Source organism: Somniosus microcephalus, chromosome 18, assembly GCF_052327205.1.
Source record: "Somniosus microcephalus isolate GS21.2 chromosome 18, FLI_Smic_1.0, whole genome shotgun sequence".
NCBI lineage: Eukaryota > Metazoa > Chordata > Chondrichthyes > Squaliformes > Somniosidae > Somniosus > Somniosus microcephalus.
Window position 1 is genome coordinate 70,945,323 of NC_141004.1, and position 19,462 is coordinate 70,964,784.

At 48.4% G+C, this 19,462-nt stretch overlaps 1 protein-coding gene across 1 annotated transcript in view; it reads left to right on the forward strand.

The window, feature by feature from the left end:
• slc5a8l (solute carrier family 5 member 8, like) overlaps positions 1 to 19,462 on the forward strand; it is a 170,677-nt gene that overhangs the window by 64,613 nt on the left and 86,602 nt on the right. Inside the window, exon 4 of the mRNA XM_086011666.1 lies at positions 11,389 to 11,456. Coding sequence (XP_085867792.1) covers positions 11,389 to 11,456 — 68 coding nt within the window. The remainder of the gene's footprint in view (positions 1 to 11,388; positions 11,457 to 19,462) is intronic.

A 19,462-nucleotide genomic window follows, 5' to 3' on the forward strand; every position in this document is an offset into this window, starting at 1 on the left:
ATTCACCCCACCCTCACATACGGGACTATATTCACCCCAACGTCGCAGACAGGACTATATTCACCCCACCCACACAGACAGGACTATATTCACCCCACCCTCACAGATGGGAATATATTCACCCCACCCTCTCAGACAGGACTATATTCACCCCACCCTCGCAGACAGGACTATATTCACCCCACCCTCGCAGACAGGAATAAATTCACTCCACACTCGCAGACAGGACTATATTCACCCCACGCTCGCAGACAGGACTATATTCACCCCACCCTTACAGACAGGAGTATAATCACCCAACCCTCACAGACAGGACTATTTTTACCTCACCCTCACAGTTGGGACTATATTCACCCCACTCTCGCAGACAGGACTATATTCACCCCACTCTCACAGACAGGACTATATTCACCCCACACTCACAGACAGGACTACATTCACCCCACACTCACAGACAGGACTACATTCACCCCACCCTCACAGACAGGACTATATTCACCCCACTCTCACAGACAGGACTATATTCACCCCACACTCACAGACAGGACTACATTCACCCCACCCTCACAGACAGGACTATATTTACCCCACACTCACAGACAGGACTATATTCACCCCACTCTCACAGACAGGACTATATTCACCCCACCCTCACAGACAGGACTATATTCACCCCACACTCACAGACAGGACTATATTCACCCCACTCTCACAGACAGGACTATATTCACCCCACTCTCACAGACAGGACTATATTCACCCCACACTCACAGACAGGACCATATTCACCCCACACTCACAGACAGGACTATATTCACCCCACTCTCACAGACAGGACTATATTCACCCCACCCTCACAGACAGGACCATATTCACCCCACCCTCGCAGACAGGACTATATTCACGCCACCCTCACAGACAGGACTATATTCACGCCACCCTCACAGACAGGACTATATTCACCCCACCCTCACAGACAGGACTATATTCACGCCACCCTCACAGACAGGACTATATTCACGCCACCCTCACAGACAGGACTATATTCACGCCACCCTCACAGACAGGACTATATTCACGCCACCCTCACAGACGGGACTATATTCACCCCACCCTCACAGACAGGACTATATTCACCCCACTCTCACAGACGAGAATATATTCACCCCACCCTCACAGACGGGACTATATTCACCCCACACTCACAGACGGGAATATATTCACCCCACCCTCACAGACGGGACTATATTCACCCCACTTAAACAGACAGGGCTATATTCAGCCCACTCTCATAGACAGGACTATATTCACCCCACCCTCACAGACAGGACCATATTCACCCCAACCTCACAGACAGGACTATATTCACCCCACTTAAACAGACAGGGCTATATTCAGCCCACTCTCATAGACAGGACTATATTCACCCCACCCTCGTAGACTGAACTATATTCACCCCACCCTCACATACGGGACTATATTCAGCCCACTCTCACAGACGGGACTATATTCACCCCACCCTCGCAGACAGGACTATATTCACCCCACCCTCACATACGGGACTATATTCACCCCAACCTCGCAGACAGGACTATATTCACCCCACCCTCGCAGACTGGACTATATTCACCCCACCCTCACAGACGGGACTATATTCACCCCACCCTCGCAGACAGGACTATATTAACCCCACCCTCGCGGACAGGACTATATGCACCCCACCCTCGCAGACAGGACTATATTCACCCCACCCTTGCAGACAGGACTATATTCATCCCACCCTCGCAGACAGGACTATATTCACCCCACCCTCTCAGACAGGACTATATTCACCCCACCCTTGCAGACAGGACTATACTCACCTCACCCTCACAGACAGGGTTATATTCACCTCACCCTCGCAGAAAGGATTATATTCACCTCAATCTCACAGACGGGACTATATACACCCCACCCTCGCAGACAGGACTATATACACCCCACCCTCGCAGACAGGACTATATTCACCCCACCCTTGCAGACAGGACTATACTCACCTCACCCTCACAGACAGGGTTATATTCACCCCACCCTCGCAGAAAGGATTATATTCACCTCAATCTCACAGACGGGACTATATACACCCCACCCTCGCAGACAGGACTATATTCACCCCACCCTCGCAGACAGGACTATATTCACCCCACCTTCGCAGACAGGACTATATTCACCCCACCCTCACAGACAGGACTATATTCACCTCACTCTCACAGACGGGACTATATTCACCCCACCCTCGCAGACAGGACTATATTCACCCCACCCTCGCAGACAGGAATATATTCACCCCATCCTTGCAGGCAGGACTATATTCAGCCCACCCCCACAGACAGGGTTCATTTCACCCCACCCTCGCAGACAGGACGATATTAACCCCACCCTCGCAGACGGGACTATATTCACCGCACACTCGCAGACAGGACTATATTCACCCCAACCTCACAGACAGGGTTCTTTTCACCCCACCCTCGCAGACAGGACGATATTCACCCCACACTCACAGATGGGACTATATTCACCCCACCCTCGCAGACAGGACTATATTCACCCCACTCTCACAGACGGGAATATATTCACCCCACCCTCACAGACAGGACTATATTCACCCCAACCTCGCAGACAGGACCATATTCACCCCACCCTCACAGACGGGACTATATTCACCCCACTCTCACAGACAGGGCTATATTCAGCCCACTCTCACAGACAGGACTATATTCACCCCACACTCACAGGCTGGACTATATTCACCCTACCCTCGCAGACAGGATTATATACACCCCACACTCACAGACAGGACTATATTCACCGAAACCTCACAGACGGGACAATATTCACACCATTCTTGCAGACAGGACTATATTCACCCTACCCTCACAGACAGGGTTATATTCACCCCACCCTCGCAGACTGGACTATATTCACCCCACCCTCATAGACAGGGTTATATTCACCCCACCCTCGCAGACAGGACTATATTCACCCCACCCTCACAAACATCGTTCTATTCACTCCACCCTCGCAGACAGGATTATATTCACACTACCCTCACAAACATCGTTATATTCACTCCACTCTCACAGACGGGACTATATTCACCCCACCCTCGCAGGCAGGATTATATTCACCCCACCCTCACAAACATCATTATATTCACACCACCCTTGCAGACAGGAATATATTCACCCCACCCTCACAGACGGGACTATATACTCCCCTCCCTCGCAGGCATCACTATATTCACCCCACCCTCACATACAGGAGTATATTCAGCCCACTCTCCCAGACAGGACTATATTAACCCCACCATCGCAGACAGGACTATATTCACCCGACTCTCACAGACATGACTTTATTCACCCCACCCTCGCAGACAGGACTGTATTCACCCCACCCTCACAGACAGGAATATATTCACCCCACCCTCACAGACGGGACTATATACTCCCCTCCCTCGCAGGCATCACTATATTCACCCCACCCTCACATACAGGAGTATATTCAGCCCACTCTCCCAGACAGGACTATATTAACCCCACCATCGCAGACAGGACTATATTCACCCGACTCTCACAGACATGACTTTATTCATCCCACTCTCACAGATGGGACTATATTCACCCCACCCTCGCAGACAGGAATATATTCACCCCGCTCACGCAGACAGGACATAAGAACATAAGAACATAAGAAATAGGAGCAGGAGTAGGCCAATCGGCCCCTCGAGCCTGCTCCGCCATTCAATAAGATCATGGCTGATCTGATCCTAACCGCCAATCCACTATCACAGAACCATCTCCTGAATCTAACAGAATTAGACACACGAAGTAGGAGCAGGATCAGGCTACACGGCCCCTGGGCCCGCTCCGCTACCCACAGGGCCATGACCGATCCGAACCTAGACTCATGTCCAAATTCCTGCCCGCTCCCCGTAACCCTTAATTCCCTTTACTTCTAGGAAACTGTCTATTTCTGCTTTAAATTTATGTAATGATGTAGCTTCTACAGCTTTTTGGGGCAGCATATTCCATGGACCTACCACCCTCTGAGTGAAGTAGTTCCTCCTCATCTCAGTTTTGAAAGAGCAGCCCCTTATTCTAAGAATATGCCCCCTAGTTCTAGTTTCACCCATCATCGGGAACATCCTCCCCGCATCCACCCGATCCAACCCCTTCACAATCTTATATGTTTCAATAAGATCGCCTCTCATTCTTCTGAACTCCAATGAGTAGAGTCCCAATCTACTCAACCTCTCCTCATATGTCCATCCCCTCATCCCCGGGATTAACCGAGTGAACCTTCTTTGTACTGACTCGAGAGCAAGTATGTCCTTTCTTAAGTACGGACACCAAAACTGTACGCAGTATTCCAGGTGCGGTCTCACCAATACCTTGTACAACTGAAGCAATACCTCCCTATTTTTATATTCTATCCCCCTAGCAATGAAAGCCAACATTCCATTGGCCTTCTTAATCACTTGCTGCACCTGCATACTAACCTTTTGAGTTTCGTGCACCAGGATCCCCAGATCCCTTTGTACTTCAGTACTTTCCAGTTTCTTGCCATTAAGATAATAACTTGCTCTACGATTTTTCCTGCCAAAGTGCATAACCTCACACTTTCCAGTATTGTATTCCATCTGCCAAATCTCTGCCCACTTACTTAGCCTGTCTATGTCCCCTTGCAGGTTTTTTATGTCCTCCTCGCTCATTACCTTCCCTCCCATCTTAGTATCATCTGCAAACTTTGATATGTTACACTCGGTCCCCTCCTCCAAATCGTTAATATAGATTGTAAAGAGTTGGGGACCCAGCACTGACCCCTGCGGAACACCACTAGTTACTGATTGCCAGTCTGAGAATGAACCATTTATCCCAACTCTCTGCCTTCTGTTAGATAGCCAATCCTCTATCCATGCCAGAGTATTACCCTCAATCCCATATTCACCCCACCCTCACAGACAGGACTATATTCACCACACACTCACAGACAGGACTATATTCACCCCACCCTCACAGACGGGACTATATTCACCCCAGCCACGCAGAAAGGCCAAAATTCACCCCACCCTCACAGACAGGACTATATTCACCCCACCCTCGCAGACAGGACTATATTCACCCCACTCTCACAGACAGGACTATATTCACCCCACCCTCACAGACAGGACTATATTCACCCCACACTCACAGACAGGACTATATTCACCCCACCCTCACAGACAGGACTATATTCACCCCACTCTCGCAGGCAGGACTATATTCACCCCACTCTCACAGACAGGACTATATTCAACCCACCCTCACAGACGGGGCTATATTCACCCCAGCCACGCAGACAGGCCAATATTCACCCCACCCTCACAGACGGGACTATATTCACCCCACCCTCGCAGACAGGACTATATTCACCCCACTCTCAGAGACAGGACTATATTCACCCCACCCTCACAGACAGGACTATATTCACCCCACCCTCACGGACAGGACTATATTCACCCCACCCTCACAGACAGGACTATATTCACCCCACTCTCACAGATGGGACTATATTCACCCCACCCTCGCAGACAGGAATATATTCACCCCGCTCACGCAGACAGGACATAAGAACATAAGAACATAAGAAATAGGAGCAGGAGTAGGCCAATCGGCCCCTCGAGCCTGCTCCGCCATTCAATAAGATCATGGCTGATCTGATCCTAACCGCCAATCCACTATCACAGAACCATCTCCTGAATCTAACAGAATTAGACACACGAAGTAGGAGCAGGATCAGGCTACACGGCCCCTGGGCCCGCTCCGCTACCCACAGGGCCATGACCGATCCGAACCTAGACTCATGTCCAAATTCCTGCCCGCTCCCCGTAACCCTTAATTCCCTTTACTTCTAGGAAACTGTCTATTTCTGCTTTAAATTTATGTAATGATGTAGCTTCTACAGCTTTTTGGGGCAGCATATTCCATGGACCTACCACCCTCTGAGTGAAGTAGTTCCTCCTCATCTCAGTTTTGAAAGAGCAGCCCCTTATTCTAAGAATATGCCCCCTAGTTCTAGTTTCACCCATCATCGGGAACATCCTCCCCGCATCCACCCGATCCAACCCCTTCACAATCTTATATGTTTCAATAAGATCGCCTCTCATTCTTCTGAACTCCAATGAGTTGAGTCCCAATCTACTCAACCTCTCCTCATATGTCCATCCCCTCATCCCCGGGATTAACCGAGTGAACCTTCTTTGTACTGACTCGAGAGCAAGTATGTCCTTTCTTAAGTACGGACACCAAAACTGTACGCAGTATTCCAGGTGCGGTCTCACCAATACCTTGTACAGCTGAAGCAATACCTCCCTATTTTTATATTCTATCCCCCTAGCAATGAAAGCCAACATTCCATTGGCCTTCTTAATCACTTGCTGCACCTGCATACTAACCTTTTGAGTTTCGTGCACCAGGACCCCCAGATCCCTTTGTACTTCAGTACTTTCCAGTTTCTTGCCATTAAGATAATAACTTGCTCTACGATTTTTCCTGCCAAAGTGCATAACCTCACACTTTCCAGTATTGTATTCCATCTGCCAAATCTCTGCCCACTTACTTAGCCTGTCTATGTCCCCTTGCAGGTTTTTTATGTCCTCCTCGCTCATTACCTTCCCTCCCATCTTAGTATCATCTGCAAACTTTGATATGTTACACTCGGTCCCCTCCTCCAAATCGTTAATATAGATTGTAAAGAGTTGGGGACCCAGCACTGACCCCTGCGGAACACCACTAGTTACTGATTGCCAGTCTGAGAATGAACCATTTATCCCAACTCTCTGCCTTCTGTTAGATAGCCAATCCTCTATCCATGCCAGAGTATTACCCCCAATCCCATATTCACCCCACCCTCACAGACAGGACTATATTCACCACACACTCACAGACAGGACTATATTCACTCCACCCTCACAGACGGGACTATATTCACCCCAGCCACGCAGAAAGGCCAAAATTCACCCCACCCTCACAGACAGGACTATATTCACCCCACCCTCGCAAACAGGACTATATTCACCCCACTCTCACAGACAGGACTATATTCACCCCACCCTCACAGACAGGACTATATTCACCCCACACTCACAGACAGGACTATATTCACCCCACCCTCACAGACAGGACTATATTCACCCCACTCTCGCAGGCAGGACTATATTCACCCCACTCTCACAGACAGGACTATATTCAACCCACCCTCACAGACGGGGCTATATTCACCCCAGCCACGCAGACAGGCCAATATTCACCCCACCCTCACAGACGGGACTATATTCACCCCACCCTCGCAGACAGGACTATATTCACCCCACTCTCACAGACAGGACTATATTCACCCCACCCTCACAGACAGGACTATATTCACCCCACCCTCACGGACAGGACTATATTCACCCCACCCTCACAGACAGGACTATATTCACCCCACTCTCACAGATGGGACTATATTCACCCCACCCTCGCAGACAGGACTATATTCACCCCACTCTCACACACAGGACTATATTAACCCCACACACACAGACGATAATATATTCACCCCACTCTCACAGACAGGACTATATTCACCCCACCCTCGCAGACGGGAATATATTCACCCCACCCTCAAAGATGGGACAATATTCACCCCACCCTCGCAGACAGGACTATATTCAACCCCGCCCTCACAGACAGGACTATATTCACCCCACCCTTGCGGACAGGACTATATTCACCCCACCCTCGCAGACAGGACTATATTCACCCCACCCTTGCGGACAGGACTATATTCACCCCACCCTCGCAGACAGGGCTATATTCACCCCATCCTCAGAGACGGGAATATATTCACCCCACCCTCACAGACAGGTCTATATTCACCTCACTCTCACAGACAGGACTATATTCATCCCATGCTCACAGACAGGACTATATTCACCCCACCCTCGCAGACAGGACTATATTCACCCCACCCTCGCAGACAGGACTATATTCACCCCAAACTCGCAGACAGGACTATATTCACCCCACCCTCGCAGACAGGACTATATTCACCCCAAACTCGCAGACAGGACTATATTCACCCCACCCTCGCAGACAGGACAATATTCATCCCACCCACGCAGACAGGACAATATTCACCCCACCCTCGCAGACAGGAATAAATTCACCCCACTCTCACAGACGGGGCTATATTCACCCCACCCTCTCAGACAGGACGATATTTACCGCACCCTAGCAGACAGGACTATATTCACCCCACTCTCACAGACAGGACTATTTTCACCCACTCTCACAGATGGGACTATATTCACCCGACCCTTGCAGACAGGACTATATTCACCCCACTCTCACAGACAGGTCTATATTCACCCCACCCTCTCAGACAGGACGATATTTACCCCATCCTCGCAGACAGGACTATATTCACCCCACCCTCGCAGACAGGACTATATTTACCCCACTCTCACAGACAGGACTATTTTCACCCACCCTCACAGACCGGACTATATTCATCCCAATCTCACAGACAGGACTATATTCACCCCACCCTCACAGACGGGACAATATTCACCCCACCCTCGCAGAAAGGACTATATTCACCCCACTCTCACAGACAGGACTATATTCACCCCACCCTCACAGACAGGACTATATTCACCCCACCCTCACAGGCAGGACTATATTCACCCCTCTCTCACAGACAGGATCATATTCACCCCACTCTCACAGACAGGACTTTATTCATCCCACTCTCGCAGACTGGACTATATTCATCCCACTCTTGCAGACAGGACTATATTCACCCCACTCTCACAGACGGGACTATATTCACCCCACTCTCACAGACTGGACTATATTCATCCCACTCTCGCAGACAGGACTATATTCACCCCACTCTCACAGACAGGACTATATTCACCCCACACTCACAGACAGGACTATATTCACCCCACCCTCGCAGACGGGAATATATTCACCCCACCCTCACAGACGGGAATATATTCACCCCACACTCACAGACAGGACTATATTCACCCCACACTCACAGACAGGACTATATTCACCCCACCCTCGCAGACAGGACTATATTCACCTCACTCTCACAGACAGGACTATATTCATCCCATGCTCGCAGACAGGAATATATTCACCCCACTCACAGACAGGAGTATATTCACCCCACCCTTGCAGACAGGAATATATTAACCCCACCCTCGCAGACAGGACTATATTCACCCCACCCTCGCAGACAGGACTATATTCACCACACTCTCGCAGACAGGACTATATTCACCCCACCCTCGCAGACAGGACTATATTCACCCCACCCTCGCAGAGAGGACTATATTCACCCCACCCTCACATACGGGACTATACTCACCCCACCCTCGCAGACAGGACTATATTCACCCCACCCTGCAGACAGGAAAATATTATCACCCCACCCTTGCAGACAGGACTATATTCACCCCACCCTCGCAGACAGGACTATATTCACCCCAAACTCGCAGACAGGACTATATTCACCCCACCCTCGCAGACAGGACTGTATTCACCCCACCCTCACAGGCAAGACTATATTCATCCCACCCTCACAGACGAGACTATATTCACCCCACCCTCGCAGATAGGACTATATTTACCCCACCCTCGCAGACATGACTATAATCACCCCACCCTCGCAGACAGGACCATACAGACTAGATGCAGGAAGGATGTTCCCGATGGCGGGGGAGTCCAGAACCAGGGGTCACAATCTACGAATAAGGGGTAAGCCATTTAGGACAGAGATGAGGAGGAATTTCTTCACCCAGAGAGTGGTGAACCTGTGGAATTCTCTACCACAGAAGGCAGTTGAGGCCAATTCATTAAATATATTCAAGAAGGAGTTAGATATTTTTCTTAAGACTAATGGGATCAAGGGATATGGGTTGAAGGCAGGGACAGGGTACTGAATTTGGATGATCAGCCATGATCTCATTAAATGCCGGAGCGGGCTCGAGGGGCCGAATGGCCTACTCCTGCTCCTATCTTCTATGTTTTTATGTTTCTATCCTGTCGACATAATGGCTGCTGTTTAATTTATTAGCTGTTACCCCTGATGTCCTTTATGCCGCTCCTTAAAATCTACCTCTTTGACCAAGCTTCTGGTTACCTGTCCTAACACCCCCTTATGTGTCTCGGTGTCACATTTTGTTTGATAATGTTCCTGTGATGTGCCTTGTTGTTGTTGTTGTTGTCTTATCTCTCCTAATCTTTATGGCAAAGGAATGTTGCCTCTTATCTCCTGGCAATCGACATTCCTTCTTCACACTCCCCCTGCTGTCCCTTTCAACTGTGTGTAGGTCTTTCTCTTGAGTGTGTTTTAACTTAGCTCAATATTATATAATTTTTTATAATGCCAATTAGCTTATTCTATTAAATAATCTATATGTGCCTATCCTTACAGAGTACAATGCCTTCGGCCCTGATATTCCGTTACATTGTCATCTCATTAACCTTTGCTTCCGCTGTTATCAGTGTCATTATGATCAAGAGATAGGATTTGCAATCATGCAGTTTAAGCTAATTCTGACTACATTTTTGTTCTGTCTTTGTTCTGTATTAAAATAATAATAAAATCCATATCTATACTCTTACATACAGGCTCTGAGTGCCAGAGATATTTGTGGGGTGTATTATTGTGCTCTATATGCACAGAGAACAGAGCTTCACTCATGCTTCAGAACAACTAAAGCAACAAACAGGCACCTGATGCCCAGGGACTGAAGATTACATGATCGGCCCCTCTGTCTCTCAAATATCTCTCTCTGCCTTTTTCTATCTCTCTATATGTTTTTCTGTCTTTTTTGTCTTTATCCCTCTTTCTCTCACTACTTCCTGTCTTATATTACCCTTCCTCTCTCTCTATTTTTCTGTTTTCCCATCTGTTTCTATATCACTCTCTGCCCCTAACGTTCTGCCCACCTCTCTCTCGACATGTCCATGTGTTACTTTCTCTGTCTTTCATTCTGCCTCTCTCAATATTTCTCTGTCTATCTTTCTCTCTGTCTTTCTTTCTCTCTGTCTTTCTGTCTCCATTCATCTCTGTGTGTCTCTCTGTTTTCCTGCCTTTGCCTCTATTTGCTTTGCACACGATTGCTTGCCTCTCAGTCTGCTTACCTGCTTTTATTTCTCTCACTGTCTCCATCTTGCCCACTGCCTCTGGCATTAGGACCAATTCATTTCTTATTTTATAAATGTATTTAATGTTATAAGGTAAAAATATTGCTGTGTAAAAGTAGATTCATTCTTTGCACTAAGTTGGAACAACTCTTATTTTTATCAGTAACTGGATTTGATCTCTGGGGAGTTCTTGTTGCAACAGGTCTTGTCTGCACCATTTACTGTACTCTGGTAAGTTTAGTCCGGTGTGTTGGGGTGTGTTGGGGATGTGTTGGGGTGTGTTGGGGATGTGTTGGGGTGTGTTGGGAGTGTGTTGGGGTGTGTTGGGGGTGTGTTGGGGTGTGTCGGGGTGTGTTGGGGGTGTGCTGGGTGTGTTGGGGTGTTGGGGTGTGTTGGGGTGTGTTGGGGTGTGCTGGGGTGTGCTGGGTGTGTTGGGGTGTTGGGGTGTGCTGGGGTGTGTTGGGGTGTGCTGGGGTGTGTTGGGGTGTTGGGATTGTGTTGGGGTGTGCTGGGGTGTGTTGGGGTGTGTTGGGATGTGTTGGGGTGTGTTGGGGTATGTTGGGGTGTGTTGGGGTGTTGGGATGTGTTGGTGTGTGTTGGGGGTGTGTTGGGGTGTGTTGGGGTGTGTTGGTGTGTGTTGGGGTTGTGTTGGGGTGTGTTGGGATGTGTTGTGGGTGTGTTGGGGTGTGTTGGGATGTGTTGGTGTGTGTTGGGGTGTGTTTGGGGTGTTGGGGGTGTGTTGGGGTGTGCTGGGGTGTGTTGGGGTGTGTTGGGGTTGTGTTGGGATGTGTTGGGGTGTGTTGGGGATGTTTGTTGGGGTGTGTTGGGGTGTGTTGGGGGTGTTTGTTGGGGTATGTTGGGGTGTGTTGGGGTTGTGTTGGGGGTGTGTTGGGGTGTGTTGGTGGGGGGATGTGTGGGGGGGTGTTGGTGGGGGGGTGTGCTGGTGGTGGGGTGTGTTGGTGGGGGGTGAGTAGGAAAGTGTTTGTCTCAGTGTGTGTTCTGTCCTACTGTAATGGATGGCTTGAGTGTGATTTTGTGCCACTTTCTAAGAATGTCTTCCAGTGAATGATCTGGTAGAGGCAGTCAAAGAGGAAACAAGGTCATTGCAAAGAGGCAGAAAATAAGAGCCACAATTTCAGCGACATAGATGTCCAAAACTTTCTCAAGTAGCTTTAGCGAAGGAGAGAGAAGCTATTGGGTGTCCATGGGAGGAGGCCACAAAAAGTATCATGCCTGGACCCCCCAACTTGTAAACACTGTTTCCTGTTTTTCATTGCCCCTTTAGAAAGGGAGCCAAAAGGCCATGTAATGATACTTTCCTGGGGGTGGAGCACCCTCTCTGGCCCTGGCACCCTCACCATCATGTTTTGAAGCCTTCTCCCACTTGCGGGGACTTGAGATGCATCCCTGATGGTCCGGGTGCCTACTCAGGTTATACTTTGGCAATTTCAGCGCAGAGGTCTCCAGTGGCATATCCTGGCATTTAAACTGAGTTGGATGGTCTGTGGAGTTTTGAGCCCAGCGTCTCAAGTATTGCTGGCCTGCCAGAGGTGTTAGGCGGGTGTGAAGGTTCAATAGGTACACTTCTGTTTAAAAGTCCAAGTTTAGGGACAAACTGAGTTGTGTCCTTGTCATCTTATGTGTTAAGGAGTGTAGGGACATTGGCCTAGAAATTCACTATGGCCCCGCCAGCTGGCTAGCGCCCAAAAGTTAGCGCTGGGCGGGAAGCCTATAGCGATCGTCAGATATTCATTGTTAGCACCCCAATTCGGAAGCGGGCGCTATACCAGGGTGTGCCCGCCTCCGCTTGGTGCGCTGACACTGAATATCAGCGCTCTTGGCACCGCTGCGCCAGGCGCTGCGGAGCGGCAGGCTGCGGTACTGCAGGCCTCCTCCTTCTCTTAAGGGGGAGCTGCCTGCAACGGGGAGATCGCCGCTGGATAGTGCCGGCAAATGAGCCCGGCACCACGGAGAAGTGCTGGGCTCGCGGAAAGCAGCCGGCAATGCCGCGGGGGGGGGGGTGGTGGAGGAGGCCGGGGAAGGAGGTGCGGGCAGGCGGCCGCCGCAAAAGCGGCCGGCCGCACCTTCCGCTTTAAAGCGCCCCACTAAGGCAGCAGGACGGCCCCGTTTTCTGGTCGCTGTTTGCGGCCGCTTCGGAGGAGGCGGCCGCAACTAAATATGGGGATCGGCGCGGTTTCAGGGCGGAACCGGGGCACTACCGCCGCCAATACCGCTGCGCTGAATATCTGCGCAAACTCATTTTTGGTGCAAAATCACCCTTTAGGCGTTAACTGGGCGCAAAGCTGGCAGCGCCTTAATGAATTTCTAGGCCATAGACTTCTCACTGTGTACTGTTTGTTCATCTATCTTATGTAAATAAAATGAATTAGTGGTTGAAAGCATATCTCAATTTGATAAGAGTGCAAATGATATGTTAGCCTTTATTGCAAGGGGGTTGCAGTATAAGAGTAATGAATTATTGCTGAAATTATATAGGGCTTTGGTGAGACCACATCTGGAGTGCTGTGTACAGTTTGGGTCTCCGTACCTAAGGAAGGATGTACTTGCCTTAGAGGGGGTGCAATGAAGGTTCACTAGATTGATTCCTGGGATGAGAAGATTGACCTATGAGAGGAGATTGAGTAGAATGGGCCTATGCTCTCTGGAGTTTAGAAGAATGACAGGTGATCTCATTGAGATATATAAAAATTTTAAAGGGCTTGACAGGGTAGATGCTGAGAGGCTGTTTCCCCTGGCTGAAGAGTCTGGAACCAGGGGTCATATTCTCAGGATAAGGGGGTCAGCCATTTAAGACTGAGATGAGGAAGAATGTCTTCACTCAGAGGGTTGTGAATCTTTGCAATTCTCTGCCCGAGGGCTGTGAGTGCTGAGTCTTTGAGTATATTCAAGGCTGAGATCGATAGATTTTTGGACACTAAGGGAATCAAGGGAAATGGGGATCGGGCGGGAAAGAGGAGTTGATGTAAAAGTTCAGTCATGATCTTATTGAATGGCGGAGCAGGCTCGAGGGGCCGTATGGCCGACTCCTGCTCCTATTTCTTCTGTTTATCCAGTCTGCTGTTTGGTGGGACAGGAGAATCACATGGCAGCAGCTGGTACCCAAGTTACGATTGCTATATCTCACTATTGTTTACCTAGATATTGGCCAGGAAAGTGCTGATGCGCTATCAATTACTCAAAAGACTGAGGTTAAGCGAGTAACTAACAGGCTTTTATTAACAAGAGAATGAAGGTGTGCCTCGAGTGGTCGACCAGTCCAGAATACAGAGGGACTGTGGAGCAGTCACCTTTATACCTGGACTCGTGGGAGGTGTCAGCCGTAGCATTGACAGACATGTACACAGTGGAATACAAACACCCACACAGGCAGGTATAACAGTGGTTTACCACAATCACCCCTTGTTTAAAAATGAGTCCGGCGGGGTGAAGTGTATTAAAAGTTTGTGTATTGGAGTCTCTCCGGAGGTCTTGTCTGCCGCTGTGATCGATGTGGCGACGGCAGGGGTAGTGAAGCTTCCGGCGTCGAGTCCCGCGTAGGCTGGGGCACTGGTGTGTAGTCCTCGTGGGTGTCGAGCGGGTCGCGGGGCCCAGGCGTGCCGTCTGCTGGGGTTGGATATTGGATCGTGGGGGGGGGGTGGTAGTGGGTAGTGGGTTACTGGGGCCCCCGAGGGTGCGAGGTCTCCTATGGAGACTGTGTCCTCCCGCCCGTCCGGGTACGCAATGTAAGCATACTGGGGGTTGGCGTGGAGGAGGTCGACCCTCTCGACCAAGGGGTCCGTTTTATGGGTCCTCACGTGTCTTCTCAGTAGGACCGGCCCTGGGGGCGTCAGCCATGGCGGTAGCGATGTCATAAGAACATAAGAACATAAGAAATAGGAGCAGGAGTAGGCCAATCGGCCCCTCGAGCCTGCTCCGCCATTCAATAAGATCATGGCTGATCTGATCCTAACCGCCAATCCACTATCACAGAACCATCTCCTGAATCTAACAGAATTAGACACACGAAATAGGAGCAGGATCAGGCTACACGGCCCCTGGGCCCGCTCCGCTACCCACAGGGCCATGACCGATCCGAACCTAGACTCATGTCCAATTTCCTGCCCGCTCCCCGTAACCTTTAATTCCCTTTACTTCTAGGAAACTGTCTATTTCTGTTTTAAATTTATGTAATGATGTAGCTTCTACAGCTTTTTGGGGCAGCATATTCCATGGACCTACCACCCTCTGAGTGAAGTAGTTCCTCCTCATCTCAGTTTTGAAAGAGCAGCCCCTTATTCTAAGACTATGCCCCCTAGTTCTAGCTTCACCCATCATCGGGAACATCTTCCCCGCATCCACCCGATCCAACCCCTTCACAATCTTATATGTTGCAATAAGATCGCCTCTCATTCTTCTGAACTCCAATGAGTAGAGTCCCAATCTACTCAACCTCTCCTCATATGTCCATCCCCTCATCCCCGGGATTAACCGAGTGAACCTTCTCTGTACTGACTCGAGAGCAAGTATGTCCTTTCTTAAGTATGGGCACCAAAACTGTACGCAGTATTCCAGGTGCGGTCTCACCAATACCTTGTACAACTGAAGCAATACCTCCCTATTTTTATATTCTATCCCCCTAGCAATGAAAGCCAACATTCCATTGGCCTTCTTAATCACTTGCTGCACCTGCATACTAACCTTTTGAGTTTCGTGCACCAGGACCCCCAGATCCCTTTGTACTTCAGTTCTTTCCAGTTTCTTGCCCTTAAGATAATAACTTGCTCTACTATTTTTCCTGCCAAAGTGCATAACCTCACACTTTCCAGTATTGTATTCCATCTGCCAAATCTCTGCCCACTTACTTAGCCTGTCTATGTCCCCTTGCAGGTTTTTTATGTCCTCCTCACTCACTACTTTCCCTCCCATCTTAGTATCATCTGCAAACTTTGATATGTTACACTCGGTCCCCTCCTCCAAATCGTTAATATAGATTGTAAAGAGTTGGGGACCCAGCACTGACCCCTGCGGAACACCACTAGTTACTGATTGCCAGTCTGAGAATGAACCATTTATCCCAACTCTCTGCCTTCTGTTAGATAGCCAATCCTCTATCCATGCCAGAATATTACCCCCAATCCCGTGATTTTTTATCTTAAGCAATAATCTTTTGTGTGGTACCTTGTCAAATGCCTTTTGGAAGTCTAAATACACTACGTCCACTGGTTCCCCTTTATCCACCCTATATGTTACTTCCTCAAAGAACTCCAGCAAATTTGTCAAACATGACTTCCCCTTCATAAAACCATGCTGACTTTGTCCTATTAAATTATGATTATCCAAATGTCCTGTTACTGTCTCCTTAATAATGGACTCCAAAATTTTACCTACCACAGATGTTAGGCTAACCGGTCTATAGTTTCCAGACTTCTGTCTACTGCCCTTTTTAAATAAGGGTGTTACATTTGCAGTTTTCCAGTCTGCCGGGACCTTTGCCGAGTCCAGGGAGTTTTGGAAAATTATTACCAATGCAACCACAATCCCTACCGCCACTTCCCTCAAGACCCTAGGATGTAAGCCATCAGGTCCAGGTGATTTATCCGCCTTGAGTCCCATTATTTTACCGAGTACCACTTCCTTAGTGATTTTGATCGTGTTTAGCTCCTCCCCCCTTTACCCCCTGTTTGTCCAGTGTTGGGATATTCTTAGTGTCTTCTACTGTAAAGACTGATGTAAAATATTCATTCAGTGTTTTTGCCATCTCCATATTTCCCACCATTAATTTCCCGGTCTCATCCTCTAAGGGACCAACATTTACTTTAGCCACCCTTTTTCTTTTTATATAACTATAAAAACTCTTACTATCTGTTTTTATATTTTTTGCTAATTTACTTTCATAATCTATCTTCCCTTTCTTAATCAATCTTTTTGTTATTTTTTGCAGTCTTTTAAAGTTTTCCCAATCCTCTATCCTCCCACTAGATTTGGCTGCCTTATATGCCCTTGTTTTTAGTCGAATACTATCCTTAATTTCTTTACTTAGCCATGGATGGCTGTCTTTTCTTTTACACCCTTTTCTTCTCAGTGGAATATATTTTTTTTGGAAGTTGTAAAATAACTCCTTAAATGTACACCACTGATCATGTATCGTCTTACCCTTTAATCTATTTTCCCAATCCACTCTACTCAATTCCGCTCTCATACCTTCATAGTCTCCTTTATTCAAGCTTAGCACGCTTGTTTGAGATCCAACCTTCTCACCCTCTAATTGAATGTGGAATTCAACCATGTTATGGTCACTCATTCCAAGGGGATCCTTTACTAGGACATTTTTAATTAATCCCGTCTCGTTACACAGGACCAGATCTAAGGTTGCTTGCCCCCTGGTCGGTTCAGTTACATACTGCTCAAGAAACCCATCCCTAATACACTCAATGAACTCATCCTCAAGGCAGCCCTGCCCAATTTGATTTGTCCAATTAATATGATAGTTAAAATCCCCCATAATTATAGATGTTCCCTTATTACAAGCCTCAACCATTTCCTGATTGATACTCCGTCCAACAGAGTTGCCACTGTTCGGCGGCCTATAGACTACGCCCACTAGTGTTTTTTTCCCCTTATTATTCCTTACCTCCACCCAAACTGTTTCATTATCCAGATCTTTTGACCCAATATCATTTCTCTGTATTACAGTGATTCCTTCCTTTATTAACATAGCCACCCCACCTCCCCTTCCTTCCTGCCTGTCCTTCCTGATCGTTAAATAACCTGGTATGTTTAATTCCCAGGCATTGTCGCCCTGCAGCCATGTTTCTGTAATGGCCACAAGATCATACCCATATGTAGTTATTTGTGCCATTAACTCGTCTAAATTGTTATGAATGCTACGTGCATTCAGATAGAGAACTTTCAAAGATGTTTTGTGACACTTAGTTCCTGCTTTTGCCCTTTTTATTACTTTACCTTTTACTCCATACCTTCTGCCCCTTCCTGACACGCTCTGGTTTTTAATTTCCCCACTGCTACCTAAGTCTATGACCTTCTCTGTTGTCATTTTTATTATTTGCTCTCTAGGAACCTCCCCCCCACTAGTTAGTTTAAAGCCCTCTCTACAGCCCTAGTTATATGATCCGCCAGGACTCTAGTCCCAGCACTGGCCAAGTGAAGCCCGTCCCGACGGAACAGCTCCCTCCTGCCCCAGTACTGGTGCCAGTGTCCCAGGAAGCAAAACCCATTTCTCCCACACCAGTCTTTGAGCCACGCATTTAACTTTCTAATTTTATTTGTCCTAGCCAAATTCGCTCGTGGCTCAGGTAATAATCCAGAGATTATTACCCTTGTGGTTCTGCTTTTTAATTTGGCCCCTAGCTGCTCAAACTCCCTCAGCAGAACCTCCTATGTCATTGGTACCAACATGGACCACGACAACTGGATCCTCCCCCTCCCACTCCAAGTTTCTCTCCAGCCCAGAGGAGATGTCCTTAACCCTGGCACCGGGTAGGCAACACAGCCTTCGGGACTCTCGCTCGCGGCTGCAAAGAACTCTATCTATCCCCCTAATGATACTATCCCCTACCACTACAACATTTCTTTTAACTCCCCCCACTTGAATGGCCCCCTGCTCCACGGTGCTGTGGCCAGGTTGCTGATCCTCCCTGCAGCCCCTGCTCCTGTCCCCACAGGGAGTAAGAGCCGCGAACCTGTTGGACAAGTGCAGGGGCTGCGGCTCCTCCAACACTACCTCCTGGATCCCCGTACCTGCCTCACTTCTAGTCACACCATCCTGACCCTGGCCACGGACTACATCTGCATTAATTAATCTAATTGGTGTGACTACCTCGTGATACACAGAGTCCAGGTAACTCTCCCCCTCCCTGATGTGTCTCAGTATTTGAAGCTCGGACTCCAGCTCTTCAACACGGAGCCAGAATTCCTCGAGCAGCCAACACTTACTGCAAATGTGATCACCGTGAGCATCAATGGTGTTCACCAGCTCCCACATATTGCAGCAGCAACACATCGCCTGGTCTCCCATTCTGTGTAATTAATTAAATTTATTAATATTATTCTTAAATATCCTCTGCCCCGATTCTAGATGGTGAATATCACACCTTAGAAACTATAAACCAAAGAGATTTAAGCTTAAAAGGGAGAAATACTTACCAACCAATCACTTACCCGCTTTCTGGTGACGTCACACTTGAATTACTTTTTACCTCTCTCCTTCCAGACTGGAG